The following is a 13,256-nucleotide window of genomic DNA, read 5'->3' on the forward strand; positions in this document are numbered from 1 at the left end:
ATAAAATCCCTTAGCAAGTGAGGAGTAAACATACCTTTCTTTTTTTTTTTCTTTTGCTTTTTGGGTCACATCTGGCGATGCTCAGGGGTTACTCCTGGCTTTGCACTGAGGAATCACTCCTGGCAGTGCTCAGGGGACCATATGGGATGCTGAGAATCGAGCCCGGGGTCAGCCACATGCGAGGCAAACACCCTACCCACTGTGCTATCACTCTAGCCTGAACATACCTTTCTTAATCTAGTAGAGGGCAACTATAAGCACTGTGAGGGAGTGCCAGACTTAGTGCCACATGCTGGGAAATTTTTCCATAAATACCAAATGCATCAGAAATATGATCAGTGGATTTTTTCAGTGGAATGAAAGTGTTGATATCATTTGATCTATGGCAAAGTTGAGACATGGAAAGTTAGTGATCCAAAGCTTCAACATTGAAAAAGACAACTGGTGTTTGGAAATTTATCATTTCCTACCCCCATCGATACTGTATCTTTATAGTTGGATGTCAACATCAAGCCAAACCTTATAAGTAATTTTGTGCTAACTAATGAGAAGTAAAGTCTGGAAGAGTGAAGAAATCTCTTTTTACAAAAAAAGTTCCTAATTTAAGGCTGTGTTTTTGAATACATGTTTCCCTGTTGCTCACCCCCTCAAATATCCTTGTATATTATGCTGGAACCACATTGCCATAAGGTTGAGTTTTTTTGTTCTGCAGTGACCGATTGGATCCATTGCAGAAATTTCTTTTGGGAAATGAAGACCATTATATTGTTATTGTCTGATAATAATGCTCATGTATTCATAACAGTTTTTAGAGACTTTTGGTGTGAACAAATGCCATGTATCAGTACACCCTTTGAGTGTTGCCTCACAGACTCCCCATGAAGGCACTATGAGAATTAGGTCACTGCAGAAGCTTGAAGAAGTGGTTTCCTTTGGTCAGACAGCAAATTAATGACCCAATCAGCATTTCTCATTGATTTTTCTGATCCCCAAACCTAGGCTTTTGAAAAATCCTATTGTGCTTCAACCCATACATTCAAAGAATAGTGAAAGCAACCTTGAAAAGTGATAAATCAAAATAAATGGCTCCACTCGATGTGCTTGGCTGCCCTGCTATCCTGACATCTGTCTAGGGATACCCGAGCGTGATCCTGGATGGACAAGGGGTTTAGGAAATGGCCATTGGCTCAGAAGGTCAGAAGATTTTCTTTGCCAGGTTTTCTCTGCTGGGGGCCCAACTCTGCAGGTTCTGTGCCAGACAAGGGCACTGGTCTCACATGGTCACCTTTGATGTCCACTCCAGGTTACAGAGACACGTACTGGGCCTCTGGGCTGTAACAGCTATGACAATCTGGACTCTGTGAGTTCCGTCCTTCTGCAGAGTACTGAGAGCAAACTGCATCTTCAAGGTAGGATGCCCTTGGAAATGTGGGTAGACGGGATGCAGCACAGTGTGGGAATGCTTGGGGTTTAGCAGGAGACCATGTGTGGTAGGAGAACAAAGAAGGGGAAAGACAAGGAAATCAGTGAAACCTACACATATGGAAATTAAGACAGTTATGATGATGTCTTTAAGTTTTTCTATCCTATACAGGGCATTACATTCATGGTTATTAATTAGTTTCATATCTAAACTATGGAAATATGAGCTTTATCTGATTATTTTGATGAAAATACCTAAACAGTGTTATTTATAGATGCTCCCAATCTAATATATATATTAAAGTTTCATATCATATCTTTGGAATCTCCTACATTATTGTGTTTGATTTTCAATGTATTTTGGCAGGTGTTATTTGAATTCTAGGAACTATAAGGCATTTTATAGAATTTTTGTTTCTGTATAATCTTCTTTCTCCATATTGGTTTGCCAATTGTGATATTCAATATATACAGACACCCATGCGTATGCTCATGGATATGTGCATTGGGGGATTAGTAGAATTTACAGAGACCTTTTAATGCTGGCTGGATTGTAGAGTGACAGATATATTCTTTGACACTGTTGGTGAGAATGCATCAATTATAAGAATTCATTTGCATATATATATTTGTATTTGTTTAATTTAGTCTGTGTTAGGCCCATGCTATGTGCTCCCTATATACTTACGAGCTTAAATAAAATAAAACCTTTGGAATAGTAATTTCACCCTTATTAGTTCATTATACAGAAAAAGAGAGATAGCAGGAGAAAATGACAAGGCTTTAAGTACAGAAAGTGCAGTTTTAAAAAGCATAATTTATAATAGAAAGAAGCATGTAGAGATCTCAATTTTCCACATGAGAAGGCTGAGTGAATTGTGTAGCATGCACACAACAAAATAATAGACAGGTGCTAAAATATGGCTTATAGAACATTATCAAGACTATGTGAGAATGATTTCATATAATGTTAATTAAAAAATGGATAGTTTATGATTGGATGTGTGGCATCATCTTAACAATGTGAAAATACAAGGAAAAATAATATTGCAAGAAAATAGTCTGAGATGTTAAAAGGGGTTACTTCTGCATGATGAGGTTATAGGTGAGTTATTTTAGGCTTCGAGTTCCTTTTCTAATTTTTCTACAGTGATCATGCATTAACTTTATAGTCAGAAAAAAATACATGACATGCTTTAACTTTGAAGAGACTAAAAATGTGACCTTCTAGAAAAGTATATGATAAAGGTGATTCTGAATGTCAGTGGGTGGAAAGTTGGGTTGAGATTGGCAGGTATAGCTAAGCAAGCCTAATAAGACTTTTGTATTCCTGTTCCTTGGCAACTCTTTGATTCACGGTCTTCTTATAGAAGATGGTTAAAAAATGCAGCAGGGAAAGCCTGGTCTTGTCGGTTGGGAGCAATAAAAAAAATTTCCCAGGGAAATTCAGGCCACAAAAGTGGTTCAGTCTTAAAATACAGTAAACTATAACCTCAGTTTCACGAGCAATAACCATATCCTCCTTTAGTATAGAATAAACATTTTTGCTAATGCTTGATAAGAATGTAGATTTAAAAAGACAAATCTTCCTTGGGCACGATCAGGATTTTCAACTTATTTATTCCCACGGTTAACTGCACAGTCTAGGTGAAACACCAGCAGGGTTTGAATCTGGAAAGCGTGGCTCCATCTGAGTTTTATTACCCTGTCATCCCTGTATGAGGTCAAAAAAGATGTATATGGTATAATTGTAGAAAATGGAGAAAAACTTCACAAGACGTTAAGAGGATGTTATTAAGATTTTAAGAACATTTAAGAGACTGATTAACCATGAAGCAAATGAGGTTAGGTAGAGGTCTCTCATCACCTCGTAAATACCCAACTTTTCTCATTTTAAATATTCATTCTTATTTAATTTTTAATTCCTTTTCTCAGTAAACAATTTTTAATTCCTTTTCTCAGTAAACAACTATCATATTAGTCACAGTACCTTAAAGCCCACATATTCCCACTTTTATAGTATTAGAAATATTTTTCTAATATTTCCACAAAAGAAGAGATAACCCTCCTCTACTCTAGATTGGTTAAGGTACTTCAGCACTGAGGCCCAACTTTGAACATCACATTTGGAGGGACATTGAGAAGTTTTAGAATGTCTTATGATAGCAGCTGATGAAGACTGACTAGTGTCTTCTAGAAGACTTCTAACTGATGAAAACTGAGTGTGTCTTATGATAGCAGCTGATGAAGACTGACTAGTAACAAGAGCAACTTCTCTGCAACACTTCTAAAATGGTGTCTTGCAGAAAAATAACTTCATTAATCTGGCTAAACTACCTAAACCTAATGGAAGAGGGAGACTAGAAGGATGGCACCTCTAACTCAGTATAAAATAAATCTTTCCAATATTCTTAATGTATGTTTATGCCCAAACCTACATTAGCCAGCAGAGGAATATACTGATTGCTTATTCTAAGAAAATTATAAAGAGATGGGGCCATAGAGGTGGTGCAGTAGGTAGAACCTTGGAAGTGGCCCACCTGAGTTTGATCTTTGACACCACATTTAGTCTCTTAAGCACTTCTGGGAATTATAACTGAGTGCAGAGCCAGGAATAATCCCTCAGTACAGCCAATACAGGGCCCAAACACACACACACACACACACACACACACACACACACACTTATTTAATCATCATTCAGTTGAACAATTGAGTTGAGTGATTAAAGTGGGTAGTCTCCCAATCCTTCTCAATTCTGATTCAGGGTTTTAGGAATGTTATGAGGCATCCAATGAGATTGACAGTCTGCAAAATTTAATGCTGAGATCTGGACACATGAGCATAAAAAGATTCAAATCAACTAAAATTATTTTCTTTTTGGTGGGGGAGTAGTGTGGGGCCAAACCTGACAGTGCTTAGGGGTCGTTTCTGTCTCTGCACTCAGGAAACACTCCTGGCTATGCTTGGGGGACCATATGGGATGCCAGGGGACCAAACCTGGGTCAGTCACATTCAAAGTAACTGTTCTACCCACTTTACTATTGCTCTGGCTTCTAAAACTGTTTCTTAAGAACCCATGTCAGCCCCCCCACGAGCGGCTCTCCAGCACGGCCACGACTCCAGAACACAGAAACCAATTTCTTAACTATCTGACTTTCAGTAGAAATACTTCCAGGGTCAATAGGTAAAATAGCAGAAATCCAAAACCAACATTTAATTCTTGAACCCAGCTGTAGAAAGCAAATCACTTCACAATGCTTTTTCAGCATGTCTGATTTGGGGGGGGGGGGGTAAACTCTAAATAATAGTGGTGAATCTTTTATTGAAACAATCTAATCAAAGCGGATAGAGTGTTAACTAGAATTCATCTGCCTCACAGGGACGGGGAGGGGTGGGGGGTGGGGTTTTATTGGGGTTCTTCATGGGAAAAAATAAGTACTGGTAAAGGGAAATGTGTTTGATATTTGCATGACTGAGACATAAACCTGAAAGCTTTGTAACCTTTCCCACAGTGATTCAATAAATAAAAAAAAAAAAAAAAAAAGAACCCATGTCAGCATTGAACTAGGCACAAGTATATGTGTTAAAGAAGACAGACTTGATTTCCTCCCCCAAGTGATTATATACTCAATCAAAAATTAACTTAAAAAAGAATACATTTTTGTTTGTTTTTGATCCACCCCCAATAGGCTTCAGAACTACTCCTGGCTTTGTACTAGGTGCCTGCATGGAACACCATGAGAAACTGAGATTGAATCTCACACTTGTGCCTGCAAAGCATATACTCAGCCCTTTCTCTGGCCCCAGCAACAGAGAAATAGAGAAAATTTAGTGATAAAAATGTATGACAGTTCTATTTACCAGATAGTATAGTGACTAAAATTACCAAGTCATCTTGGAAGTTTTTGCACCAAAGTGAGAGGTTGGTGAGAAAATACAGGAGATAGGTACTTACTTTGTATGTGCCCAACTCCAGTTCAATGTCCTGTAGCACATGGACATTGATCATAACTGGGTACAGCTCTAGAGGCCCTCCAGGTATCTCTGAATATGATCCAGGGGACTCAGCCAACATGATGACTCAGGTAATTCCTGGCACCACGGTATACAAGTAGCACTGTATCCTCAGTTCTTCACATTGAACCATTAGTTTGGTTGGCTGAGAATCACTTGAAGGGTCCTGTGACTCTCTTGAGTACTGCTTGGGAACCCCAAAATAAAATAATAACAGACTGATTAATGAACAAATATGATCAAACCTGAAGGATGAAGAAAAAGATAGGGCTATGGATATTAAGACAGATGGAAGAATCTTTATGAAGGGTCATTTGGGGAAATTAAAAAATGTCTTAACAGTTTAGTACAGCATCAATGATGAGAAAAACAAATACTCTTTCAAATCCTGGAAGGCTTCTACAGCTCATTAATGAACTAAATTTAATTTTAGAACAATGGGCACCATGGAAAGGTTTTTAAAAAGCAACTAGCATGAAAAGATGGATGCTTTGGAATATCACTCTGACTGTTTTATTCAATGAGTTTGAGAGGGGTAGATTAGGCAACCAGTTAGAGATTGGCAGAGAACTGAAGATGTCACAAATTCATACCATGGAGGCAGCAGTAAGAATGGGGAAAAAAATCACTTTCAGGAAGTTTCGTGACCCAAGATTTAGCAAAAATACTGTAAAGAATTCACTAATTGGGTGAAGAGTACGAATTTACTAATTGGATTTGAGTTGGTAGAGATGCTGATATATGTAATTCTAGGTCATAGATACTATAATCGAGATACAAAAAATCATTTATATTATTATAGAGATTCAGAAAAGGAAGCCATTCATTCTGCCTAGCCAGAGAATGAAATTGCAAACTATAGAGTAGAAGGAAGTATTTATGATATAAGTATCTGAAAAAGAACTTTTTAGAACAAAATATATATGAACTAAAACTGGTAAAAAAAGCTGAATATTCCTGTAAAAAAAGAAAATAAATATAAGACATGAATAGACATCTTACACATTAAAACACAAAAATGGCAAGCATTTGAAACATTGTCTTATCGTCAAAAAATATAAATTAAAAGCCATAGTTAAATACTGTAAGGCAGTTTGATTCACAGAAAAAAGACTGACAATGCCAAGGAATGATGCTGAGAGGCACTATGATCTTACATGTATTGCTTATGGGGGAATAGCACTTTTAAGTACAGCTAGTTTGGAAAATTCTGCCAGGAAGTCTACTAAAAACTCATATATCCTTGTTCTGTGATCCTACCTTGCCAAGACTTAGAAATATGTCCAGCAGAAACGTCTTCAATTCATTAGTATACACGAATGTTCATAGCAACTTTCCTATGGCCCCAAATGAGAAATAGTTCCAAATGCCTGACAACAGGGAAATGGATTAATAAAATGTTGTATATTTGCACAATGGACTAGAGTACACAAAAATGAGAAAGAATAAACTCCCCTTTTATGCAATGCTGGGGAAGAATCTCTTGAACAAACACTGAGTGGAAGAAACTGAACAAAAGTGTTGCTGGGTTCCATTTCTATAATATTAAAAAAAATCAAACCCATTGTTTTAGAATTTCAGGCAGCATTAACCTTTGGGCAAGTGAATTTATGGGAGAAAACCAAGATAGATGAGAGAAGTTTCTGGAGATATAGATAACTTTTCTTCCTTTTTTAGAATGTCAGAACATGGTGGTTCTTTGAGAAAATTGACAGAATTGAGTGTGGTATTTGTGTATAATTAGGTGAATATCATATGTGTCCATCCAAAATCTTAATAAATTTCCCCGTTTTGACATCTTCTGCATTGAAAAATTATATGCATAAAGCAGATACATAAAAAAAAGAAATGCCCAGGGTCTAGAACAATAGTACAGAGGGTAGGGGCATTTGCCTTACATGCTGCCAACTCGGGTTTGATCCCTGGCACCCCATATGGTCCACTGAACTCCGCCAGGAGTAATTCCTGAATGCAGGACCGGCAGCAACCTCTGAGCATCTCTGGGTTTGAGCCCAAAAGACCAAAATTTAAATAAAGAAGAACTAAAAAAGAAATAGTCAGCCTGGCTATGTAAGTCGCATAGACTAAGGGTTAAGGTACCAGAAATAACAATAGACACTACTGCTTCTTTATGTCCCAGGGGCTGTGTTAATTTAATTTTATGTTTTCATTTGTTTTATTTTTAGTTTATATTTTTTATATTACCTAGTTGTACTTATTACAGTCTTAGTCTTCAGCTATTTCCTATGAGGATAGAATGAATAGATCTCAGTTTTGTAGGTGAGGAAATGGGAGTTGAGAGGGATCACCCAGTATATGATTGAGCTGGATTTTAATCTAATCAACCTGATTTCAAAGCTTCTCCTTCTCAAAACGGTGTTATTCCCTAATTTCCCGATTCCTCTGAGTAGGTCAGAAGGGGAGATTCTGCGAGTTTATTTTGGTACTTGATTGTGTCATGAATGGTACTCTAATGCCATTCATACTGTTTTCTCAGAAAATATCCATAAAATGGCAAAAGTGGAAGGAAATGGAAAAAAATATTATTGGAGAATGAGACTAGAAATGAGAAATAAAGAGCCATAGAAATAATCAGAGGCTATTAGTAGTCAAAGCAGCAACAGCTGAACCAGTAGTAATAATGCTAATGGCATAATGATAACTTTTTATTTTTATACTTCTCTCTCCAAGAAGACCACTGAGTGTTTTACTGGCATTGTCATGTAATTTAATCTAGTATCCATCTGGTGAGGTATGCAGAGATCAGAGCTCTGTGTCAGTAGCTTACTGATGTGGAAAGGGTTTATGTAGAAAGAATATTTTGCTGAAATCTAGGAATGGTCCAGAAGGGTATCCATTACAGTCACTCATTTATTTAGCAATATTTAATAAACACAAACTATATATCAGAGAGTGTTTAAAGAGCTGTAAATTCAGCAGTGATTAATTTAATTCCCAGTCATTTTAGAGTTCATTTTAATATGTAGTGTCAAAAAGGCAAACAAGCTTGTAAACAAAGGTATCCTTTTCTATACAATCAAAGAAATGGTAAGGTAACAGAAGATGCAGAAATGGTAGACCATGGCAAATATTTTCTGTCTTCCTCTGGATGAAATGAGAAATAATCACAAATTTGGAGAATGAAGCAACAAACAGACTTACATTTTAAATGAATTCCTGTGATTGTTGAATAGAAGGTGATAGGAATGTAGGTACTTAGAATCCAGTAAGAGGGCTATTATATTTATTAAGGTGAGAGAAAGCAGTAGCTTTATCATGCCAATGGCAGTGATGGTAATGACAGATGACTGGGTTATGGGTATATTTTTTATCATGACATTTTTTAATGGATTGGAAATGCATGCATGAGATAGGGAAAAGGAAAGGATGATCCCAGAGTTTTCTAGATAACTACCTTGATAGAATTGCATCATTGATATTGGGAAGATTACAAAAGGAATCCTTTTGATGAGACTTGAGGGTTTGTTTAGATTTGAACCCAAGTTTGAGAAGATTAGTATGTAAATGTGTGTGTGTATATGTACTTATTCATGTTAAGTGGGAATTCAGAAAATCAGGGGAGACGATCAGATATATATTAGCCAAACATCTCATGTAATCTAATGAAAGATTACCTTGAAAGAGAGTGTTATTAGCGAAAAGGAGAAATCCAGTCATTGAGCCATAGAAAATTTTGGTATTCTCAAAATCCCAAATTAAGAATAATGAATTGGGATTGGAATGATGTAATGATAAAGAAGAACAAAAACAATTAAAAGAGCCTTAGCAATGGCTAGGAAGGCAAGAAAAGAACCAAGGGAGTATGATGTCATGAAAACAGAGAGCCTTTTTTCAAGTGATAGTGGTTGGCTAAGTCCAGTGGTATTAACAGAGTGATTAAGATTCAGAACTGAGATCTTAGAAGAGGACTTAACAATGTGAAGGTGTTGGGTGGTCTTAATGAGGGATGTGTCAGTAGGAAGAAAAGCCTGCAAAAAATAAATACAAGATAAAATGGGAAGAGAGAAAGTGAACACAGGGAATATAGCTCACCCCACAAGGGGATGTTGCTATAAATGGTATAGCAGAAGGCGATGTGGAGTCAGTGAGGGTTTTTTTTTAATATAGAAGCAATAAAACTTTTATATGCTGATAGAAAATTATTCTCCAGAGAGGAAAACATCACTGTGTGAGCTAGAGGCATTATTTTAGGGTCATAGTTGAGTAGGCCAGAGTAAATAGCATCCCTGTGTATGACTGGAATCACTTGCCTTGGTTAAGAGCATCTGTCAGATCATCATAGTGAGCACAGGGAAAGAAAATACATAGGCTCAGAGATGGTAATGGGGCATTTCAATTTTTTTCTTTTGATTACTTTTCATTGATTTAAGTTGCTTGATTTTTTTCAAATTTTAATGTCTCTGGAATTAGAATTTTCTTATAACAGATGGTGTGTCACAGTTTAATTGGCAGTATGGTTTATTCCCCTAGTACTAATTTTTTTACACTTTTATTGCAATTACATTACAATTTTATTTTCGTTGTACAAAAAAGAACGGTATGTTTTGCAATGAATGGCATCTTGGATCCGATGGTAGGTGATGAGTCTTTCTTTTACTTTTTTTTTTCTTTTTTTTTTTCCTTCTGGTTTTGGGTCATACCCAGTGATGCTCAGGAGTTTCTCCTGGCTCTGCACTCAGGAATTACTCCTGACAGTTCTTGGGGGGACCATCTGGAAAGTTGGAAATTGAACCCAGGTCTGCCATGTACAGGAAAATGTGATACATTTTCTTAATAAATCAAGGAGTGAGGTCACTGTCCTGGTCCCATTTTCCAAAAGAGAAAGATGGATGAGAGGAGTATAAAATCCTTTAAAATATGGGAGGCAAGGTCGTGATGAGATGTGGGCTAAAAGTCAGACAACGTGAGGCTTCTGCTTAAGATAAAGACCCCTCCTGGACTAGTTCTTCAAACCCGGGATCTCCCTTGAACATATATTTTGCTTGCTTATATTGCTTGCTTGTGTCTATGTTTCTTTGCTTGCTTGTTTTCATTCTGGAGAAGTCCTTGCTTTCTCTTGAGCATGTATTTCCTCTTTCTCTCCTCTCACATCTTCCTAAGCAAGACTCGCTATAAACTACCTTTCTTCACTAATTATTTTTGAAAGACTCCTCCTAAACAGCCCCACCTCAGACCATTGTATTTCACAAGACTGCTTCCCTGCATTCAAATATTCACATTTAAATTTATTCAATAAACACTATTATTCCTTTATCTCAGATCATTTATCTGCCTTCTTCTCTTGCTTTTTTTTTTGAAGTAAAATAGACTTTATTTGGAGGGTTTTTGAAGGTGTGTGTGTGTGTGGGGGGGGAGAGAGAGAGAGAGAGAGAGAGAGAGAGAGAGAGAGAGAGAGAGAGAGAGAGGAGAGAAACACTCTCAAGAGAGAACATGGGTGAGAGAGCCCCTACATACATCCCAGCATTAGACATGAAAGTGCACATCTCAAGAGGGGAGATGCGGATGACGCATGTTCTCGGGCACCCCATTGGCTCGATCACATGGGCGCAAGCAGCACATGGGCTCGGGCAGCATATGCGCTCACTTCCTTTTCCTCACCTTCTTCCCCCTTCTCTTTTTCTGGCTTTTCTTGACACCTTGCTGTGTTCTCTATCCATTGTCACTTATACATTCAGAATCTCTCATGCCTTCTATGATGTCCATTCTCCCTTTTATGAATTTTGTTCCATCTTCCAATGCCCAGTGTGTATGTCAACCCTAAGTAGAATGCTTCAGTCTCCACCCCTGCCTTGGTTCAGTACCTAAACTCTTCATTTCTCTCTCCTCTGGATGATATCAATGATTCCTAAATCCACCTCCTTGATTCTGTCCACTCCTTTCATCCTTCCATTACAGCAACTAGTGAATTCATAATACCCTCTGTGCTATCGCTCCAGCCCAATAAAATGAATTAAGACCTCGTATTTGGAGAGACAGCACAGCTTGTAGGGCACTTGCCTTCCAAGTAGCCAACCTGGGTTTGATCCCGGAAAACTGTGCCCCACCAGAAATTATCCCTCAGTGCAGAACTGGGAGAAAGCCCTGAACATAGTTGTTTTTGGTCCAAACCCCACTCCCCAAAATGCCCTCAATCTATAATTAAGATTCTCCACAACATCTGTGGAGATTTCGATACAAAGTTTGATGAGCACCAAGCAACAGTGTCAAACCTTTGCTTTATCTTCTTTGTCCTCTAGTGTTTTCCATCCTTTATATTTCTAACCTATTATAAACAGGCCTATGACTTTCTTACATTTCAGTAAGACATTTTTATTGATACTGTTTTTACCTTTGCACATTATCCCTTGATTCCAAGAATTTCATCTCTCCCAGAAAAGTTTCTCTTACGTGCTCTTACAGCATGTTAAGTTTTCTTGCCACTTTTTCCCCTACAATGAGTCACACGATATTATAATCTTCATACAAGAACATAATCATTCTTATGTCAATAGAAATTTTAAGTCATTAATTCATAATTAGAAGGACTCATCTCTCACTCGCACAATTTATAGAGCCAGGTACATACGCAGTACTCAGAAAGATATGCACTAATTGAGTTTATAAATGAATGGGTAAATAGCTAAAAGAATGAATCACACAGCCTCATCATCATGATTTCTGCTTTCTCTAACTCTTACACTTTTCACTCTATTTAATACAGGATCCAGTTCAATCCTAACAACTCTCTGTAGACCTTTAGGCTTGTATATGCACCCTCTATTCTACTTTTGAACATGGAGAACACTGTTCAAAAGTGCCCGTGCCTTTTCTACTGCATTAGGTTGTTCAGACAAGAGTCAAGTCCCTTAATCCTCCAAATGCCGTCTCTCCTTAGAAACCTGTTCAACGCTGTCATGGAGATAAGAACCTCAGTACATATTTGCTGAATTGAAGTGTTCTATATGATTGGTTCCACAGTGACAATCAGAAAAGTAGAAATGGATTAAGAATAAAAAAGAAGGAAAGGGGAGTGAGAAGGGTAAAGTGCAGGAGGCCTTGGAGGTGAGGAGAATAAGAAGATAGAGGGAGAAAGGGTTTTTCAAAAATAAGAGGATTCAAGGTCAGAGAGATAGTACAGTGGGCAGGGTGCTTGCCTTGCAATTGCCCAACCAGGGTGTAATCCCAGGAACCCATATAGGCCCTGAGCACCTCCAAGAGGGACCCCTGAGCATAGATCCAAGGATAAGCCCTGAGTATCATAAGATGTGCCCCCCAGGGGAAAAAAGGACAAAGGGGTGGGAGAGAAAGGAGAAAGAAAAGGAATCAGAGAAGGAGAAGTATTATCAGTTATTCCTTTCTTTAGTATCTAGGCATCAGAAATGGAGTGAGCATGATCATTTTTTCAAATTATGTTGCAACAAGAGTAGAAATGTAGGAATAGAATGCATGGAAATATGCAAGATAACTTTTTTAACTAATCTGTCTTCTTAGCATTGCTCTTAGAACCAGTTCCCTCCCATCAACTAAGCTCCTTTATACAGAGATGAAGAAAATGAGGTCCAAAGAATCCTAGTAACCTGAGCATCAAGCTTCCTTCATTTGTCTTGGGGAGCTTTGTGTCCATACAATACAGCCTGGGCATGAAAATCTGCTCTTGCCTAACTAACGGTAAGAGGAAGAAGGGACAAGGCATGAGTCACCCTCTCACCTGCTAATACTTTATGACCTCAAAGTAGAGTGACTGATTCTTTCCAATGTTTGTTCCAGTCTGAAGCTTCAAAGTGATTCCTTATTAAGTAGTAGCTGGGCTCTAGGCA

The 13,256-nt window shown here is 37.8% G+C and overlaps 1 protein-coding gene across 1 annotated transcript in view; it reads left to right on the forward strand.

Moving 5' to 3' along the window:
* The window catches only part of BRINP1 (BMP/retinoic acid inducible neural specific 1), a 232,732-nt gene that overhangs the window by 163,143 nt on the left and 56,333 nt on the right, over positions 1-13,256 (forward strand). Inside the window, exon 5 of the mRNA XM_056138596.1 lies at positions 1,304-1,409. Coding sequence (XP_055994571.1) covers positions 1,304-1,409 — 106 coding nt within the window. The remainder of the gene's footprint in view (positions 1-1,303; positions 1,410-13,256) is intronic.

The sequence above is a fragment of the Sorex fumeus genome, unplaced genomic scaffold (assembly GCF_029834395.1).
Source record: "Sorex fumeus unplaced genomic scaffold, SorFum_2.1 ptg000129l, whole genome shotgun sequence".
Taxonomy (NCBI): domain Eukaryota; kingdom Metazoa; phylum Chordata; class Mammalia; order Eulipotyphla; family Soricidae; genus Sorex; species Sorex fumeus.